At 51.3% G+C, this 19,643-nt stretch overlaps 2 protein-coding genes and 1 long non-coding RNA gene across 7 annotated transcripts; 1 reads left to right on the plus strand and 2 right to left on the minus strand.

The window, feature by feature from the left end:
* The first annotated feature begins 2,722 nt into the window (after positions 1 to 2,722).
* Positions 2,723 to 13,175, plus strand: LOC127465151 (leucine-rich repeat and fibronectin type III domain-containing protein 1-like protein). Of its 4 annotated transcripts, none has more exons than XR_007901888.1 (4): positions 2,731 to 2,860; positions 9,555 to 10,994; positions 11,689 to 12,296; positions 12,571 to 13,175. XR_007901888.1 is itself a non-coding variant. In XM_051775651.1 (4 exons), the coding sequence occupies exons 2-3, from the start codon at positions 9,577 to 9,579 to the stop codon at positions 12,206 to 12,208; spliced, it is 1,938 nt and encodes a 645-aa protein (XP_051631611.1). In that variant the 5' UTR covers positions 2,731 to 2,860; positions 9,555 to 9,576; the 3' UTR covers positions 12,209 to 12,226; positions 12,404 to 13,175. The 4 variants fall into 4 exon arrangements, 2 of the variants coding, with proteins under 2 accessions (XP_051631612.1, XP_051631611.1); XR_007901889.1 differs by having other exon boundaries at positions 12,797 to 13,175; XM_051775651.1 differs by having other exon boundaries at positions 11,689 to 12,226; positions 12,404 to 13,175.
* A 1,370-nt stretch (positions 13,176 to 14,545) lies between these two features.
* LOC127465148 (uncharacterized) lies at positions 14,546 to 15,517 on the minus strand. Of its 2 annotated transcripts, none has more exons than XR_007901886.1 (3): positions 15,417 to 15,517; positions 15,130 to 15,207; positions 14,546 to 14,769 (listed from the first exon to the last, which is right to left on the minus strand). It is a non-coding gene; the product is annotated as an uncharacterized LOC127465148 (long non-coding RNA). The 2 variants fall into 2 exon arrangements; XR_007901887.1 differs by having other exon boundaries at positions 15,097 to 15,207.
* A 1,565-nt stretch (positions 15,518 to 17,082) lies between these two features.
* On the minus strand, positions 17,083 to 19,026 carry LOC127465147 (protein YIF1B-B-like). The gene is made up of 5 exons (XM_051775644.1): positions 18,982 to 19,026; positions 17,891 to 17,948; positions 17,611 to 17,766; positions 17,433 to 17,526; positions 17,083 to 17,341 (listed from the first exon to the last, which is right to left on the minus strand). Exons 2-5 carry the CDS (start codon positions 17,944 to 17,946, stop codon positions 17,186 to 17,188), a joined length of 462 nt encoding a protein of 153 aa, XP_051631604.1. The 5' UTR covers positions 17,947 to 17,948; positions 18,982 to 19,026; the 3' UTR covers positions 17,083 to 17,185.
* Positions 19,027 to 19,643: the final 617 nt, after the last annotated feature.

A 19,643-nucleotide genomic window follows, 5' to 3' on the forward strand; every position in this document is an offset into this window, starting at 1 on the left:
ATTCCAAAAAAATCCACCCAAAATCTAAAAAAAAAATCCCTCCAAACCTCGCAAAAGTCCTCAAAAAAATAAAAAAAATCCCCCCAAAATCCCCCAAAAATCAAAAAAAATCCCCCCAAAACTTTCCAAAAATAAAAAAAATTCCCCAAAAATCCCCCCAAACCCTCAAAAAATCCCCCCAAAATCCCCCCAAAAAACCCCAAAAATCTCCCCAAAATCCCCCCAAAATAAAAAAAAAAATCCCCCCAAAACCCTCAAAAAATCCCCAAAAAATCCCCCCAAAATCCCCCCCAAAATCCCCTAAAAACCCTCAAAAAATCCCCCCAAAATCTCGTCAGAAAATCCAAAAAAAACCCCCCCAAAAATCCCAAAAAAATCCTCAAAAAATCCCCCAAAAACCTTCCAAAAATCCCCCAAAAATCCACCCAAAATCCCTCCAAAAAATCCCCCAAAACCTCCAAAAAATCCACAAAAATCCCCCCAAAAATCCCCCCCAAAATCCCCCCAAATCCTCCAAAGATCCCCCAAAAAACCTCCCAAAATAAAAAAAAATCCACCAAAAATCCCCCCAAAACCTTCAAAAAATCCCCCAAAAATCCCACAAAAAAACCCTCAAAACCCTCGAAAAATGCCCCCAAAATCCCCCAAAAAATCAAAAAAAATCCCCCCAAAATCGTCCAAAATCCACCAAAAAACCCCTTTTCCATGTTTTCCACCCCCTTTTCCATAATTTCCAGTTCTTTTCTATATTCTCCACTCCCTTTCCCTGTTTTCCACCCCTTTTTCCATATTTTCTACCCCCTTTTCCACTTTCTCCTTCCCCTTTTCCATGTTTTCCACCCCCTTTTCCATGTTTTCCACCCCCTTTTCCATGTTTTCCATCCCCTTTTCCATATTTTCCATATTTTCTACCCCATTTCCATATTTTCCCTCACTTTTCCATGTCCTCCATCCCCTTTTTCATGTTTTCCACCCCCTTTCCCACATTTTCCACCCCTTTTCCACATTCTCCACCCCCTTTTCCATGTTCTCCATCCCCTTTTCCACGTTCTCCTTCCCCTTTTCCATGATTTTAATTCCCTTTTCCATGTTTTCCATCCCCTTTTCCATATTTTCTGCCACTTTTCCATGTTTTCCATCCCATTTTCCATGATTTCCACCCCATTTCCCATGATTTCCACCCCATTTTCCATGATTTCCACCCACTTTTCCATGTTTTCCATCCCCTTTTCCATATTTTCCATCCTTTTTCCCATGTTTTCCACCCCCTTTTCCATATTTTCCGCCACTTTTCCCTGTTTTCCACCCCCTTTTCCATGTTCTCTACTCCCTTTCCATGTTTTCCATCCCCTTTTCCACCTTTTCCACCCCCTTTTCCATATTTTCCATATTTTCCATCCTTTTTCCCATGTTTTCCATCCCCTTTTCCATATTTTCCTGCCCCTTTTCCATGATTTCTACCCCCTTTTCCATGATTTCCACCCCTTTTCCATATTTTTCCATCCCCTTTTCCATCTTTTCCACCCACTTTTCCATGTTCTCCACCCCCTTTTCCCTGTTTTCCAGCCCCTTTTCCAGGACTGGCAATGGGAAGCTTTGGGAATGGGAAGGACTGGGAGGAGGAAAATTTGGGAATGGGAGGGTTTGGGAGGAGGAAAATTTGGGAATGGGAAGGTTTGGGAATGGGAAGGATCAGGAGGATTATTGGGAGAGGAAGAACCGGGAGAAAACCGGGAAGAGAAAGGACCTGGGAAAAGGGAAAAAAACCTGGGAATTCTCCCAAATCCGGGTTTTCCTTGGAAAAAGGTCCCATTTGGGTTGGGATTCAGGGATTCAGGGATTCCAGTGATCCCATCCCACCTCCCAGGCTCCGCTTCCCACCCCAAACCCTCTTCCTCCTCCTCTTCCTCCTCCTCTTCCTCCCTTTTCCCTCCTTTCCCTCCCTCTGGGAAGGGCCGGGAATTCCGATCCCACCCATCCCACCCTTCCCCCTTTTCTCCCCCTTCCCTCCCCCTCCCCATCCCGGGGCGTCTCCTCTTCCTCCTCTTCTTCTTCCTCCTCTTCCTCCTCCTCTTCTTCCTCCTCCTCTTCCTCCTCCTCCTCTTCCTCCCTTTTCCCTCCTTTCCCTCCCTCTGGGAAGGGCCGGGAATTCCGATCCCACCCATCCCATCCCCTTTTCTCCCCCCCTTCCCCTCCTCCCTCTCCCCCTTCCCCATTCCAGGGTGTCTCCTCTTCCTCCTCTTCTTCCTCCTCTTCCTCCTCCTCCTCCTCCTTTTCCCTCCTTTCCCTCCCTCTGGGAAGGGCCGGGAATTCCGATCCCACCCATCCCACCCTTCCCCCTTTTCTCCCCCGTTTTCTCTCCCCTTCCCCTCCTTCCCCTCCTCCCTCCCCATCCCGGGGCGTCTCCTCTTCCTCCTCCCTCTTCCTCCTCCTCTTCTTCCTCCTCTTCCTCCTCCTCCTCCTCCTTTTCCCTCCTCCCTTTTCCCTCCTTTTCCCTCCTCCTCCTCCCTGGAAGAGCCGGGAATTCCGATCCCACCCTTCCCCCTTTTCTCCCCCTTCCCTCCCCCTCCCCATCCCGGGGCGTCTCCTCTTCCTCCTCCTCTTCCTCCTCCCTCCTCCTCCTCCTCCTCCTCCTCCTCCTTTCCCCTCCTCCCTTCTCCCTCCTTTTCCCTCCTCCTCCTCCCTGGAAGAGCCGGGGCGGGGCCGCCCCTGCGGCTGCGGCTCCCGAAGCCTCCCCGGGACCCCCCCGGGACCCCCCCGGGACCCCCCCGGGACCCCCCCGGGACCCTCCCGGGACCCCCCCCCATGGACGGCGAGAGACCCCCGGGGGGGGCCCCCCCCTGAGGAGGCGGCGGCCGAGGTGAGGGGGGGGAGGGGGGGACGATCCGGGGGGATCCGGAGGGATGGAGGGGTCGGGATGGAGGGAAGGGAAGGGATGGAGGGGGGGGGAGGGAAAGGGACGCGCCGCATCTTCCGCAGCGCGGCCTCGCCCCCCACCCCCCGAGCCCGGCTTTTCCCACCCGAATTCCAGCTTTTCCCACCTCAAATCCCCTTTTTCCACCCCGAATCCCACCCCTCGGGTCTCCATTCCACCCCAAATCCCGGTTTTTCCACCCCAAAAGGCCGATTCCACCCTCCGATCCCGGCTTTTCCCACCCGAATCCCGGTTTTTCCCACCTCAAATCCTCATTTTCCACCCCAAATCCCACCCCCAGGGTCTCCATTCCACCCCAAATCCCGGTTTTCCACCAAAAATCCTGGGTTTTCCACTAAAAATCCCGGGTTTTCCACCCCAAAAGGCCGATTTCCCTCCCCGGATCCCGGCTTTTCCCACCCCGATCCCGGCTTTTCCCACCTGAATTCCAGCTTTTCCCACCTCAAATCCCCCTTTTCCACCCCGATTCTCATCCCTGCAATCCGGAATTCCACCCCAAATCCCGGTTTTTCCACCCCAAAAGGCCGATTCCACCCCCCGATCCCGGCTTTTCCCACCCGAATCCCGGTTTTTCCCACCTCAAATCCTCATTTTCCACCCCAAATCCCACCCCCCGGGTCGGCATTCCACCCCAAATCCCGGTTTTCCACCCCAAATCCTGGTTTTCCACCCCAAATCCCGGGTTTTCCACCCCAAAAGGCCGATTTCGTCCCCCCCGATCCCGGCTTTTCCCACCCCAATTCCAGCTTTTCCCACCTCAAATCCTCATTTTCCACCCCGAATCCCACCTCCCGGGTCTCCATTCCACCCCAAATCCCGGTTTTTCCATCCCAAATCCCGATTTTTCCACCCCAAATCCCGGGTTTCCACCCCAAAAGGCCGATTTCCCCTCCCCGAATCTCGGCTTCTACCACCCCGGTCCCGGCTTTACCCACCCCAATTCCAGCGTTTCCCACCTCAAATCCCCTTTTTCCACCCCGATTCTCATCCCTGCAATCCGGAATTCCACCCCAAATCCCGGTTTTTCCATCCCAGATCCTGGTTTTCCACCAAAAATCCCAGATTTCCCACCCCAAATCCCGGTTTTCCCACCCCAAAAGGCCGATTATCCCCCCCCGGATCCCGGCTTTTCCCACCTCAAATCCCCTTTTTCCACCCCGAACCCACATTTTCCCACCCGATTCTCATCCCTGGAATCTGGAATTCCAGTTTTTCCACCCCAAATCCCGAGTTTCCACCCCAAAAGGCCGATTTTCCCTCCCCGAATCTCGGCTTCTACCACCCCGATCCCGGCTTTTCCCACCCCAATTCCAGCTTTTCCCACCTCAAATCCCCTTTTCCCACCCCGAACCCACATTTTCCCACCCCATTCTCAGCCCTGGAATCCGGAATTCCACCCCAAATCCCGATTTTCCCACCCCAAATCCCGGTTTTTCCACCCCAAATCCCGAGTTTCCACCCCAAAAGGCCGATTTCCCCCCCAAATCCTGGCTTTTCCCACCCTGAATCCCCTTTTTCCCACCTGAATTCCAACTTTTCCCACCTCAAATCCCCTTTTCCCACCCCATTCTCATCCCTGGAATCCACAATTCCACCCCAAATCCCGGTTTTCCCCCCCAAATCCCAGTTTTCCACCCCAAAAGGCCGATTTCCCCCCCCAAATCCCGGCTTTTCCCACCCCCAATCCCCTTTTTCCACCCCAAATCCCACCCTCCAGGTCCCCAATTCCACCCTAAATCCCAATTTCCCCCCCTAAAATCCCAATTCCCCTCCCCAACCCCAAATTTCCACCCCAAATCCCCTGTTTCCCCCCCCCAGAATCCTAATTTCCCCCCAACAATCCCAATTTCCCCCCTAAATTCCCAATTTTTCCCCCTAAATTCCCAATTTCCCACCCCCCAAATCCCAAATTCCCCCCTGAAATCCCAATTTTTCCCCCTCAACCCCAAAGTTCCCCGCCAAAAATCCCAATTTCCCCCCTAATTCCCCCCAAATTCCCAATTTCCCCCCCCTAAATTCCCAATTTTCCCCCCCCAAATCCCAATTTTCCCCCCCAAATCCCAAATTTCCCCCCCAAATCCCAAATTTTCCCCCCAAATCCCAAATTCCCCCCCTAAATTCCCAATTTTCCCCTCAATTCCCAATTTTTCCCCCTGAAATCCCAATTTCCCCCCCAAAATTCCCAAATTTCCCCCCAAAATTCCCAAATTTCCCCCCTAAATTCCCAATTTCCCCCCCAAAATTCCCAATTTCCCCCCCCTAAATTCCCAATTCTCGCCCCAAAATTCCCAATTCCCCCCCTAAATACCCAATTCCCCCCAACAATCCCAATTTTCCCCCCCAAATCCCAATTTTCCCCCCCAAATCCCAATTTCCCCCCCTAAATTCCCAATTTCCCCCCCAAAATTCCCAATTTTCCCCCCCAAATCCCAATTCCCCCCCCCCTTTCCCCCTCCCCACCTTTCCCAAATTTCCCAAACCTCCGAGACCGGGGGGGAATTTTTGGGAATTCCGGGAATTCCGGGACCTTTTCTCTCCCCCTCCCTCCCTCCCCCCTCCTCATCCCAAAAAATTCCGCCGCGTCATCGCTCCAGGTGCCGGAATTCCAGGAATTCCAGGTGTGCCGGAATTCCAGGTGTTGCCATTCCCACTTTTTTTCCCCCCTCCCCCCTCCCTCATCCCGTTTTTCCACCTCCAAATCCCGGGTTTTATTTTTTTTAAGGAATTCCCCTCCCCCCCCCTCCCTCCCTCCCTCCCCCAATCCCGCCGGAATTCCCAAAAAAACCGCCCCAAAATCCCGTTTTTTCCCGATTTTTTTGGGGATTTTTCGGAGCCACCCCGCGGGGAGGGGGGGGAGGGGTCTCGCCCATCCCCCCCTGGAATTCCTCGGGAATCGCTTCCCGAGGCTCCCCGGGAATTCGGGAGGGGTCGGGGCCTGGAAAAACCACCTGGAAAACCCGGAAAAACCGGCTGGAAACCCCCCCAAAAAAAATTCCAACCGGGAATATTTTTTTTAACCCCCCCAAAAAAGGAAGATTTTTAACCCCGAAATATCCCGGATTTTTTCCCGGGAATTCCGAGGAATTTTAATTATTTTTTCGGGGGGGAATTTTTGGAATTTGAGGGGGGGAAAATTCCTTAAAAATCCTCCTTTTTCCCTCGGGAAAATCCCGGTTTTCCTTAAAAAAAAAACAAAAAAAAGGGGGAATTTTGTGGTTTAACTTTTAAAACGGGGCGGAACAGGGAATTCCAGGGAATTTTTTCCTTGGATTCTCACAATTCCCGGCGCCTGGATGTGATCCCACCCCCCTTCCCCATGGAATTGGGGCCGGAATTCCGGGTTTTTAAGGCCTGGGATGATGTTCCAGGGGGGGAATTCCGGGGATTTTTTTTGGCCCTTCCTCTCCTGGAATTTCGGATTCCGGAGGGTTTGGATTCCAAGGGAATATTCAGATGGATTTGGGGATATTTGGGTGGATTTGGGAATATTTAGAAGGATTTAGGAATATTCAGATGGATTTGGGAATATTCAGCTGGATTTGGGAATATTTGGGTGGATTTGGGAATATTCAGCTGGATTTGGGAATATTTGGGTGGATTTGGGAATGTTCAGATGGATTTGGGAATATTTGGGTGGATTTGGGGATATTTGGGTGGATTTGGGAATATTTGGGTGGATTTGGGAATGTTCAGATGGATTTGTGAATATTCAGATGGATTTTGGGAATATTCAGATGGATTTGGGAATATTTGGGTGGATTTGGGAATATTCAGATGGATTTGGGAATATTTGGGTGGATTTGGGAATATTTAGAAGGATTTGGGAATGTTCACCTGGATTTGGGAATGTTCAGATGGATTTGGGAATATTCAGCTGGATTTGGGAATATTTGGGTGGATTTGGGAATATTCAGATGGATTTTGGGAATATTCAGGTGGATTTTGGGAATATTCAGATGGATTTGGGAATATTTGGGTGGATTTGGGAATATTCAGGTGGATTTGGGAATATTCAGATGGATTTGGGAATATTTGGGTGGATTTGGGAATATTTAGAAGGATTTGGGAATGTTCACCTGGATTTGGGAATGTTCAGATGGATTTGGGAATATTCAGCTGGATTTGGGAATATTTGGGTGGATTTGGGAATATTCAGATGGATTTGGGAATATTTGAGTGGATTTGGGAATATTCAGATGGATTTGGGAATGTTCAGAAGGATTTGGGAATATTCAGATGGATTTTGGGAATATTCAGATGGATTTGGGAATATTTGGGTGGATTTGGGGATATTTGGGTGGATTTGGGAATATTCAGATGGATTTGGGAATATTCAGATGGATTTTGGGAATAGTCAGATGGATTTGGGAATATTTGGGTGGATTTGGGAATGTTCAGATGGATTTGGGAATATTTGGGTGGATTTGGGGATATTTGGGTGGATTTGGGAATATTTGGGTGGATTTGGGAATGTTCAGATGGATTTGGGAATATTCAGATGGATTTTGGGAATATTCAGATGGATTTGGGAATATTTGGGTGGATTTGGGAATATTTGGGTGAATTTGGGAATATTCAGGTGGATTTGGGAATATTCAGATGGATTTGGGAATATTTGGGTGGATTTGGGAATATTTAGAAGGATTTGGGAATGTTCACCTGGATTTGGGAATGTTCAGATGGATTTTAGGAATATTCAGAAGGATTTGGGAATGTTCACCTGGATTTGGGAATATCCACCTGGATTTTGGGCCTGGCACACCCCAAATCTCCCCTTTTCCCTTCCCAAATCCCGGGATTTTGAGCTCAAAACACCCCCTAAATTCCGTTTTTTCCCCCCAAAATCCCATTTTTCCCCCCCAAAATCCCATTTTTTCCCCCCCCAAATCCCATTTTTTTTCCCCCCAAAAAAATCCTGGGATTTCCCCCTAATTTTTCCCACCTGGACTGACATTCCAGAGGGCGATTCCCGGGTGGAATTCCCGGGAATTCCTTCATTTCCGAGCAATTTCCCTCAAAATTCCTGGGCCGTTTTCCAGGAATTCTCAGCTCCCAAAAAAAAACCCCATTTTTTTTTGCTCCAGGGCAAAAAAAAATCCGTGGAAAAAACGCTTCTCATTCCAACTTTTCACTCGGAATTAATTCCGGGGATTAAATGGAGCCGAAAAAATCCCATTTCGGGCCAAATTCCGACGGGAAAAACCTCCAAAAAAGAGGGAATTTGGCACCAAGGAGGGGGAAGATTCCAGGTGGGGGAAGTTGGGAAGCAGATCCAAGGATTTGAGGGAGAAAAAGGTGGGAAAAATCGATCCAGGGGGAGGTTTTATCCCAAAAAAAAAAAATATAAAGGGAGAGAGAAAAAAAGATCCCGAGGATTATTTTGGGATTTGGTGGGAAAGGATTTGGGGGGGAGGTCTGGGAAGAGGTTTTGGACAAGGCAGAGGAATTTTGGGGGGGTTTTCCCGGGGATTTGACCTTAAACCTGCTTCTAATCCCTAAATAAATCAGATTTTCCTGGATTTCTTCTTCTCATCCCCAATTAACCCCCATTTCCAGGGATTTCTCCCATTTTCTCCCCTCAATCCATGATTTTCCTTCCAATGGTTCATTTCTTGGCATCTCCAGTTGATTGGAACAAAAACTTGACCTTAAACCTGCTTTTAACCCCAAATTAAATCAGATTTTCCAGGATTTCTCCTTCTCATCCCCAATTAACCCCCATTTCCACGGATTTCTCCCATTTTCTCCCCTCCAATCCATGATTTTCCTTCCAATGGTTCATTTCCTGGTGTCTCCAGTTGACCTGGAATAGGAATTTGACCTTAAACCCGCTTTTAACCCCAAATTAAATCAGATTTTCCAGGATTTCTCCTCCTCATCCCCAATTAACCCCCATTTCCATGAATTTCTTCTCCTTCTCCCAAATTAAACCCCATTTCCACGTTTTTTTTCCCCCCCAGATCCACGATTTTCTTCATAACAGAAGGTCAACGATGGAAGGTCGTCTCCAGTTGACCTGGAATGGAAAACTTGACCTTAAACCTGCTTTTAACCCCAAATTAAACCCAATTCACCTCCATTTCTTCTCCTTAACCCAAATTAAATTGAATTTCTCCCATTTTTCCCTCCCCCAGCTCCGAGATCTCCCCCCTTACGACGGAAGGTCAATGATGGAAGGTCAACGATTGAAGGTCATCTCCAGTTGACCTTAAACCTGCTTTTAACCCCAAATTAAACCCAATTTACCCAGATTTCTTCTTCTTAACCCAAATTAAATTGGATTTCTCCCATTTTTCCCTCCCCCAGCTCTGGGATCTCCCCCCTTACGACGGAAGGTCAATGATGGAAGGTCAATGATGGAAGGTCAATGATGGAAGGTCAATGATGGAAGGTCATCTCCAGTTGACCTGGAATGGAAAACTTGACCTTAAATCCGCTTTTAATCCCCAATTAACCCAGATTTCTCCCATTTTTCCCTCCCCCAGCTCCAGGATCTCCCCCCCTTACGACGGAAGGTCAATGATGGAAGGTCAATGATGGAAGGTCGTCTCCAGTTGACCTTAAACCCGCTTTTAATCCCCAATTAACCCGGATTTCTCCCGTTTTCCCCCCCCCCCAGCTCCGGGATCTCCCCCCTTACGATGGACAAGCTCCTCCTGCTGCCCCTCCTGGTTTTCAGCACGGCCGCCCCGGCGGCGCCCATGACGTGCCCCAAGCGCTGCCAGTGCCAGAACCTGTCGCCCTCCTTCACCATCCTGTGCACCAAGACGGGGCTGCTCTTCGTGCCGCCCGCCCTGGACCGGCGCACGGCCGAGCTGCGGCTCATGGACAACTTCATCACCGTCCTGCGGCGCAAGGACTTCGCCAACATGACCAACCTGCTGCACCTCACGCTGTCGCGCAACACCATCAGCCAGATCATGCCCTTGGCCTTCGCCGACCTGCGCGGGCTCCACGCCCTCCACCTGGACAGCAACCGGCTGACGGCGCTGCGGGACGACCACCTCAAGGGCCTGGTCAACCTGCGCCACCTCATCCTGAGCAACAACCAGCTGAGCTCGGTGTCGCCGCGCTCGCTCGACGACTTCGTGGACACCATCGAGGACCTGGACCTGTCCTACAACAACCTGGTGGACGTGCCCTGGGGGACGGTGGCGCGGCTCTCCAACGTCAACACGGTGAGCCTGGACCACAACCTCATCGAGTTCGTGCCCGAGGGCATCTTCTCCAACCTGCACAAGCTGGCGCGGCTCGACATGACCTCCAACAAGCTGAAGAAGATCCCGCCCGACCCGCTCTTCTCGCGCATCCCCGTCTACGCCAAGTCCAAGGGCTCGCCGCTGTCGTCGCTGGTGCTCAGCTTCGGGGGCAACCCCCTGCACTGCAACTGCGAGCTGGTGTGGCTGCGGCGCCTGACGCGCGAGGACGACCTGGAGACGTGCGCCTCGCCGCCCGAGCTGGCCGGCAAGTACTTCTGGTCCATCAAGGAGGAGGAGTTCGTCTGCGAGCCGCCCATGATCACCCACCGCACGCCGCGGCTGGCGGCGGCCGAGGGCCGGGGCGCCTCGCTCAAGTGCAAGGCCGTGGGCGACCCCGAGCCCTACGTGCGCTGGATCGCGCCCGACGGCAAGCTGGTGTCCAACACCAGCCGCACCACGTCCTACGAGAACGGCACGCTGGACATCGCGGCGGCCTCCATGGCCGACAAGGGCACCTTCACCTGCATCGCCTCCAACGCCGCCGGCGAGTCCACGGCGCCCGTGGAGCTGCTGGTGACGCCGGCGGCCGAGGCGGGCAACGGCACCGGCTGCGAGAAGGAGGAGGAGGAGGAGGAGGGTGGGGAGGAGGGAGGGGAGGGACCGGGAGCCTCCGACATCCTCATCCCGGCCAAGTCGAGCTTCGCCAACGAGAGCAAGGAGAGGCGGGAGAAGGGGGTGGCAGTGGAGGAGCTGACGGCGGCGTCGGCACTGGTCCGGTGGGAGCCGCGGCAGCCCCTGCCCGGCGTCAGGATGTACCAGATCCAGTACAACTCGTCCACCGACGACGTCCCCGTCTACAGGTGGGGGAAGGGACGGGGGTGTTCTGGGGGGGGGTGGGGAAGGGGTCGGTCCTAAAACCTTGTCCAAGACCCTTCTGAGATCTGTCCCAAGACCCTTCTAAGACCCATCCCAAGACCCTTCTAAGACCCATCCTAAGACCCATCCTAAGATCCATCCCAAGACCCTTCCAAGACCCATCCCAAGACCCTTCTAAGACCCATCCTAAGATCCATCCCAAGACCCTTCCCAAGACCCTTCTAAGACCCGTCATAGGGCCCTTCTAAGACCCATCCCAAGACCCTTCCAAGATCCATCCCAAGACCCTTCCAAGACCCATCCTAAGATCCATCCCAAGACCCTTCTAAGATCCATCCCAAAACCCATCCTAGGCCCTTCCCAAGACCCTTCCCAAGACCCATCCCAAGACTCTTCTAAGACTCATCCCAAGATCCATCCCAAGACCCTTCCAAGACCCATCCCAAGACCCTTCTAAGACCCATCCTAGGCCCTTCCCAAAACCCATCCTAGGCCCTTCCCAAGACCCATCCTAAGACCCATCCCAAGACCCTTCTAAGACCCATCCCAAGACCCTTCTAAGACCCATCCCAAACCTATCCCAAGACCCTCCCTCCATCCCCTCGTGTCCCATCACCCCATAACCAGCCGGAAGAGCCTCCTTGACCTCCTTTCCCCCCCTTTTTTTTTCCCCTCCAGGATGATCCCCCCCACCAGCAAATCCTTCCTGCTCACCGACCTGGCGCCGGGCCGCTCCTACGAGCTCTGCGTGCTGGCCGTCTACTCGGACGGCGCCACGGCCCTGCCGGCCACGCGCTCGCTGGGCTGCGCCCGCTTCGCCACGCGCGAGGAGCCGCCGCGCTGCCGCTCCCTGCACGCCCAGTTCCTGGGCGGCACCATGATCATCGTCATCGGTGGCATCATCGTGGCCTCGGTGCTCGTCTTCATCTTCATCCTCCTCATGAAGTACAAGGTGTACAACAACCACCACCCGGCCCACGCCAAGAAGGCGGCCAAGGTGACCCACGTGTGCTCGCAGACCAACGGCGGCTCCGTCGCCCGCTCCGCGTCCAAGCTGGGCGAGAGGAGGGAGAGCTCCTGCCAGGAGGTCGCCGGGGGCAGAGGGAAAACCGTGGTGGAGCTGGGCTGGGACAAAGGGACTCCTCCTCCGCCCCCCCAGGGCGGAGACGCCGACGCCGACACGGCGGCGCCGTCCTAACGACGCCGAAATGGAGGTGTCGTCCTGACGACGTCAAAATGGCGGCCTAACGACGCCAAAATGGCAGCCTAACGACGCCAAAATGGTGGTCTAACGACGTCAAAATGGTGGTGCCGTCCTGACGACACCAAAATGGCGGCGCCGTCCTGACGATACCAAGATGGCGGCACCGTCCTGACGAGGTCAAAATGGCAGCGCCGTCCTGATGACGCCGAAATGGCGGTGCTGTCCTGACAACGTCAAAATGGCGGCGCCGTCCTAATGACATCAAAATGGTGACACCATCCTAACGACGCCGACACGGCGGGGCCGTCCCGACGACGCCAAAATGGCGGCGCCGTCCTAACGACGTCAAAATGGAGGCCTAATGATGGCAAAATGGCGGCCTAACGAAGTCAAAATGGCGGCACCGTCCTAATGGCATCAAAATGGCGGCCTAATGACGTCAAAGTGGCGGCCTAACGACGTCAAAATGGCGGCCTAACGACGGCAAAATGGCGGCCTAACGACATCAAAATGGCGGCCTAACGACATCAAAATGGTGGCCTAACGACATCAAAATGGAGGCCTAACGACATCAAAATGGAGGCCTAATGATGGCAAAATGGCGGCCTAATGATGCCAAAATGGCGGCCTAACGAAGTCAAAATGGCGGCACCGTCCTAATGGCATCAAAATGGCGGCCTAATGACGTCAAAATGGCGGCCTAACAACGCCAAAATGGCGGCCTAACGACGCCAAAATGGTGGCACCGTCCCAATGACATCAAAATGGCGGCCTAACGACATCAAAATGGCGGCCTAACGACGTCGAAATGGCGGCGTCCTCTTGGTTTTAAAAGCTCCGCTTTATTATTATCGTCTATTTTTTAAAAGGGAAAAAAAGAAAAAAAAACCACACACAAAAAAAAAACAAAACAAAGAGACCGGACGTGGTTTCCAGAGATATTTTTTTAAGAGTTTCTTCTCCCCCCCCCTTCCTCGGCGAGGCCTCGACGCCCCTTTTTTTTTGGGGGGAGGGGAGGGGGGGATATTTCGGGGGAAAAAAAAAATCCGGAGGGTTGGGGGGTATTTTTTCCTGGTTTTTGTTGGGTTTTTTTTAAATTAAATATTTTTTTAATTTATTTAAAGGGGGGGGGTTCTCCCTTTTTTTAAAAAAAAATTATTTATTTATTTATTTATTTATTTAAAGTTTTATTCCCTGTTTTTTCAAATCTATTTATTTATTTATTTGTTTGTTTATTTATTTATTTAAAGGGGTTTTCCCTCCCTTTTTAAAAAATTGTTTGTTTGTTTATTTATTTATTTATTTATTTATTTAAAGTTTTATTCCCTGGTTTTTTAAAATCTATTTATTTATTTATTTATTTGTTTATTTGTTTATTTATTTATTTATTTAAAGAGGTTTTCCCTCCCTCTTCAAAAAATTTATTTATTTATTTATTTAAAGTTTTTTTCCCTCTTTTTTTTTTTAATTTATTTATTTATTTACTTAAAGGGTTTTTCCCCCTGCTTATTTTTTTTAATTAATTAATTAATTAATTTATTTATTTATTTAAAGTTCCCCCCTTTTTTTTAAATTTATTTATTTATTTATTTATTTATTTATATAAAGGGTTCCCCCCCTTTTTTAAAAAATTTATTTATGTATTTATTTAAAGGTTTTTTCCCTCCTTTTTTTTTTAAAATTAATTAATTTATTTATTTATTTAAAGGGTTTCCCCTTTATTTGATTTATTTATTTATAGGTTCCCCCCCCTTTTTTAAAAAAATTGTTTATTTATTTATTTAAAGTTTTCTTTTCCCTTTTCTTAAAAACTATTTATTTATTTATTTAAAGGGTTTTTTCCCCTTTTATTTTTAACTATTTATTTATTTATTTAAAGTTCCCCCCCCCCCCTTTTTTTTTTTTACTATTTATTTAAAGGAGTTTTTTCCCCTTTAATTAATTAATTTATTTATTTATTTAAAGGGTTTTTTTTTTTGGGGGTGGGTTTTTTTTGGCGGTCGCCGAAATTTTTTTGATATTAAAAAAAAAAAAAAGAGAAAAAAACAACAACCAACCAACTCCACCTTTTTTTTTTGGTATTAAAACACAAAAAAAACCACCAAAAAACCACAATTCACCCCCAGGGATTTTGGTTTTTTGAGTTCCAACCGGCCTGGAATGGGAATTTTGGGATTCTCTGGGATCTCCTTCCTGGTTTTCCACAGCTGGGATTGTTCCTCTCCATCTCCCTCCACGGATTTCTTATAAAAAAATTCTTAATTTCTCATTTAGAGGCTTTTTTTTTGGGGGGGGGGGGGAGAGAAATGGGGGAAAAAAAGGGGGAAAAAGGGGAAAAAAAAAGGGAAAATTCCGTTTTTTTTCTGGTTCAGGTGAGTGGGGAAGGAAAAGAAGATCCAGGGAAAAATGGAGGGGTTGGAAAAGTGGGAGAGGGAGAAGCTCCTGAGGGTCGAGGTGGGGGAAAGGATGCAAAAAATGAGCTTTGTGACCCCAAAAATGGGCTGAATGACCCCAAAAATGACCCCAAAAATGGGCTGAATGACCCCAAAAATGACCTCAAAAATGACCCCAAAAATGGGCTGAATGACCCCAAAGATGACCCCAAAAATGACCCCAAAAATGGGCTGAATGCCCCCAAAAATGACCCCAAAAATGACCCCAAAAATGGGCTGAATGACCCCAAAAATGACCCCAAAAATGACTCCAAAAATGGGTTGAATGTTCCCAAAAACGACCCCCAAAATGGGCTGAATGACCCCAAAAATGACCCCAAAAATGGGCTGAATGACCCCAAAAATTACCACAAAAATTACCACAAAAATGACCCCAAAAATGGGTTGAATGTCCCCAAAAATGACCCCAAAAATGACCCCAAAAATGACCCCAAAAATGGGTTGAATGACCCCAAAAATGACCCCAAAAATGACCCCAAAAATGGGCTGAATGACCCCAAAAATGACCCCAAAAATGGGCTGAATGACCCCCAAAACGGGCTGAATGATCCCAAAAATGACCCCAAAAATGGGCTGAATGACCCCAAAAATGACCCCAAAAATGGGCTGAATGACCCCCAAAACGGGCTGAATGATCCCAAAAATGACCCCAAAAATGGGCTGAATGACCCCAAAAATGACTCCAAAAATGACCCCAAAATGGGCTGAATGACCCCAAAAATGACCCCAAAAATGACCCCAAAAATGACCCCAAAAATGACCCCAAAAATGGGCTGAATGACCCCAAAAATGACCCCAAAAATGGGCTGAATGACCCCAAAAATGACCCCAAAAATGACCCCAAAAAAGGGAAAAAGAAGAGAAAAAAGAGAAAAATAATAAAAATAAAGGAAAAAGGGGGAAAATAAGAGAAAAATAAAGAAAAAAAGGGGAAATATGAGAAAAATAAGGGAAAAGGGGGAAAAAGAAGAGAAAAAGAGAAAAAGAAGGGAAAAAAGGGAAAAATAAAAAAAATAAAGGAAAAAAGGGGGAAAATAAGAAAAATAAAGGAAAAAAGGGGAAAATAAGAGAAAAATAAGGGAAAAAATGGGGAAAAAAGATAAATAAGGGGAAAAAAGGGGGGAAATAAGAAAAATATAAAAGGAAAAAGGGAAAAATCAGAAAAATAAAGGAAAAAATGGGAAAAAGATAAATAAGGCGAAAAAAGGGAAAATAAGAGAAATATAAAAGGAAAAGGGGAAAAAATAAGAAAAATAAAGGAAAAAATGAGAAAATAAGAGAAAAATAAGGGAAAAAATGGGGAAAAGGATAAATAAGGGGAAAAAAGAGAAAATAAGAGAAATATAAAAGGAAAAAGGGAAAAAATAAGAAACATAAAGGAAAAAAAAGGGAAAATAAGAGAAAAATAAGGGAAAAAAAGGGGAAAATAAGAGAAATAAGGGGGAAAAGGGGAAAATAAGAGAAATATAAAAGGAAAAGGGGAAAAATAAAGGGGTCTCGAGGCATTTGGGGAGGTGTCAGGACATTCTGGGGGGTCTCACACCTTGAGGGGGGTCTCCCCAATATCCAAGGCCCCCCAAAAGTGGGTTCAGACCCCAAAATCCCCCAAAATTCCCCCAAAACTCCAGGCACAGACACCTCACACCCTCCACAGACACCGTTCATTGGAGTCAATGGGAATGGGGTGGGATTTTGGGAATCCAGAAGAATCCCTTGGGATTCTGGGGGTCTCCTGGAACTGGGGGGGGTCTCATGGCCTTGAGGGGGGTCTCCCCAATATCCAAGAGTCCCCAAAAGTGGGTTCAGACCCCAAAACCCCCCAAAACTCCAGGCACAGACACCTCACACCCTCCTCAGACACCGTTTATTGGAGTCAATGGGAATGGGGTGGGATTTTGGGAATCCCCTCCGGATTTGGGGGATCCTGGGGGACCCAGGGGGGTCTCCCCATCTCCCCAACATCCAAGGCCCCCCAAAAGTGGGTTCAGACCCCAAAATCACTCCAGAATCCCTAAAAACCTCAAAACTCCAGGCACAGACACCTCACACCCTCCACGGACACCGTCTATTGGGATTTTGGGAATCCCCTCTGGATTTGGGGGATCCTGGGGGACTCAGGGGGGTCTCTCCATCTCCCCAGTATCCAAGGCCCCCTAAAAGTGGGTTCACACCCCAAAATCCCTCCAGAATCCCTAAAAACCCCCCTAAAATTCAAGGCAGTGACACTTTGCCCTCCACAGACACCATTTATTGGAGTCAATGGGAACGCGGCGGGATTTTGGGAATCCCCTCTGGATTGGGGGAATTTTGGGGGACCCAGGGAGGTCTCCCCATCTCCCCAGTATCCAAGGCCCCCCAAAAGTTGGTTCAGACCCCAAAACCCCCCAAAACTCCAGGCACAGACACCTCACACCCTCCTCAGACACCGTTTATTGGAGTCAATGGGAACGCGGCGGGATTTTGGGAATCCCTTCTGGATTTGGGGGAATTTTGGGGGGCTCCAGGGGGTCTCCCCCCCTCACCTGAGCAGGTGGTAGGTGAGCCAGTACATGAAGAGGGGCTGGGCAGCAGCGATGGCCATGGTCAGGTACATCCTCAGCTGGTTCTTGGCCCCCCGGACCAAAACCCCCTCGGCCGCCGCCTCCGAGAGCAGCTTCAACCTCAGCGTCCGGATCTTTTCCAGGGGGGAAAAAAACAGGGAAAACTCACTTGGATCAGCCCCCCCCAGACCCTTTGGGATCCCTTAAACCCCCCCCTTAACTCACCATGAAGACAAAAATGCTCAGGCAGCACCAGCTCAGCACGGCGTAGTAACCGGGCCGGCCCAGCAGCAACCCGGCCACGAGCCCCACGATCATCCTGGAAAAGGAGGGGGGAAAGTGGGGGTTAGGGGGGGTTTTATCCCGGGAAAAACCTGGAATTCTGGGCCAGGAAGAGGCTCACCCCACGTATTTGTAGCCAGCAAAGGCCAGGAGGTCGATGGGGGTCAGGTCTGTGCTCACAGTGACCAGGTAGAGGCTCAGGAGGACGCTCAGCACCTCCAGCACCAGCCAGGCCAGGGCCGAGCTGGCCACCAGCCCCAGGCTGTCTGGGGAGAACCTGGGGGCACCCCCCGAAATTTTGGGGGGTCAAGGAGAGTCGTGTGGACCCCCCCCCGGGGCGGAGGAGGGGGAGGAGTTGGGGGAAGTTCAGGGAAATTTGGGGAAAAGGGGGGTTTTGGTACCTGTTCTGGGTGCCAAGGGCCAGCCCGGCCAGCAGGATGTAGGTGAGGAAGGCCATGGCTGTGGGGAGGGGGGTTAGTTTGGGGGGGGTCCTGAGGGGTTTGGGGGGGGCTGGAGGGGTGGGGGGGGTGGTTTAGGGGGGTCTTGGGGGTCTCCAGGGGGAGTTTGGGGGGGATAGGGGGACATTGGGGGGCCCATGGAGGGGGGAAAAGTGGCAGGAACTGGGGGGGCAGTGGGGGCAGCTTGGGGGGGTTTGGGGGGCTTTGGGGGGGTCCTGAGGGGTTTGGGGGGGGGCTGGAGGGGTAAAGGGGGTGGTTGGGGGGGTCTTGGAGGTCTCCAGGGGGTGGAGGGGGTAGTTTGGGGGGTCTGGGGGATCACTGGGGGGCTGGGTGGCAGGAACTGGAGGGCACTGGGGCAGTTTGGGGGGGTTTTGGGGGGTTTAGGAGGGTCTCAGAGAGGTTTGGGGGGGTCAGGAGGGGTGGAGGGGGGGTTTAGGGGGGTCTTGGGGGTCTCCAGGGGGTGGAGGGGGTGATTTCGGGGATAGGGGGGGATAGGGAGGCTGTGGAGGGGGGGAGTGCAGGAACTGGGGGGTACTGGGGTAGTTTGGGGGGGTTTTGGGGGGGTCTCAGAGAGGTTTGGGGGGGTCTGGAGGGGGGGAGGGGGGGGTTTAGGGGGGTCTTGGGGGTCTCCAGGGGGTGGAGGGGGTGATTTGGTGGGACAGGGGGGGATAGGGAGGGATAGGGAGGCTGTGGAGGGGGGGAGTGGCAGGAACTGGGGGGCACTGGGGCAGTTTGGGGGGGCTTTGGGGAGGTCCCAGGGGTATTTAGGAGGGTCTCTGAGGGTCCCAGGGGTATTTGGGGGGGGTCCCAGGGGGGTCCCAGGGGTATTGGGGGGGTCCCAGGGGTATTTGGGGGGTCCCTGGGGGTCCCTACCTGGGATATAAAGGTTGGGGGCGTTGACATCGAAGCGGGGGGGGTTTGGGGGTCCAAGGGGGTTTGGGGGGTCTCTGGGGGGTCCCAGGAGGATCTGGGGGGTCCCAGGGGTATTGAGGGGGTCCCCGGGGTATTTGGGGGGTCCCTGGGGGGTCCCCTACCTGGGATATAGAGGTCGGGGGCGTTGACATCGAAGCGGGGGGGTTTGGGGGGTCCCAGGGGGGTTTGGGGGTCTCTGGGGGGTCCCAGGGGTATTGGGGTGGTCCCAGCGGGTCCCAGGGGTATTGGGGGGGGTCCCAGAGGTATTTGGGGGGAGTCCCTACCTGGGATATAAAGGTTGGGGGCGTTGACATCGAAGGGGGGGGGTTTGGGGGGTCCAGGAGGTTTTGGGGGTCTCAGAAGGATTTGGGGGGGTCCCTGGGGGTCCCAGGGGTATTGGGGTGGTCCCAGGGGGGGTCCCAGAGGTATTTGAGGGGGGTCCCTGGGGGTCTCTACCTGGGATATAAAGGTCGGGGGCGTTGACATCGAAGCTGGGGGGGTTTGGGGTTCCCAGGAGGATTTGGGGGGTCCCTGAGGGTCCCAGGGGTATTGGGGGGGGTCCCAGGGGGTCCCAGAGGTATTTGGGGGGGTCCCTGGGGGGTCTCTAACCCGGGATATAAAGGTCGGGGGCGTTGACATTCGACAGCGGGGGGGTTTGGGGGTCCCAGGGGTGCCTGGCCGGTTGTTGGGGGTCTCAGAAGGATTTGGGGGGGTCCCTGGGGGGTCCCAGGGGTATTGGGGGGGTCCCAGGGGTATTTGGGGGGGGTCCCTGGGGGTCCCTACC

The sequence above is a fragment of the Manacus candei genome, unplaced genomic scaffold (assembly GCF_025592945.1).
Source record: "Manacus candei isolate 608988 ecotype Guabito, Panama unplaced genomic scaffold, ASM2559294v1 h1tg000322l, whole genome shotgun sequence".
NCBI classification, from domain to species: Eukaryota; Metazoa; Chordata; class Aves; order Passeriformes; family Pipridae; genus Manacus; species Manacus candei.

Bases quoted from the DNA above. Each gene is read 5' to 3' on its own strand.
- LOC127465151 (XM_051775652.1), top strand. From the start codon at position 9,577: ATGGACAAGCTCCTCCTGCTGCCCCTCCTGGTTTTCAGCACGGCCGCC. The intron at 10,995-11,688 runs GTGGGGGAAGGG...TTTCCCCTCCAG, and splicing joins GACGACGTCCCCGTCTACAG to GATGATCCCCCCCACCAGCA.
- LOC127465147 (XM_051775644.1), bottom strand. From the start codon at position 17,946: ATGGCCTTCCTCACCTACATCCTGCTGGCCGGGCTGGCCCTTGGCACC. The intron at 17,527-17,610 runs GTGAGCCTCTTC...CTCCTTTTCCAG, and splicing joins GCTGGCTACAAATACGTGGG to GATGATCGTGGGGCTCGTGG. The intron at 17,342-17,432 runs GTGAGTTAAGGG...CCCCTGGAAAAG, and splicing joins TGAGCATTTTTGTCTTCATG to ATCCGGACGCTGAGGTTGAA.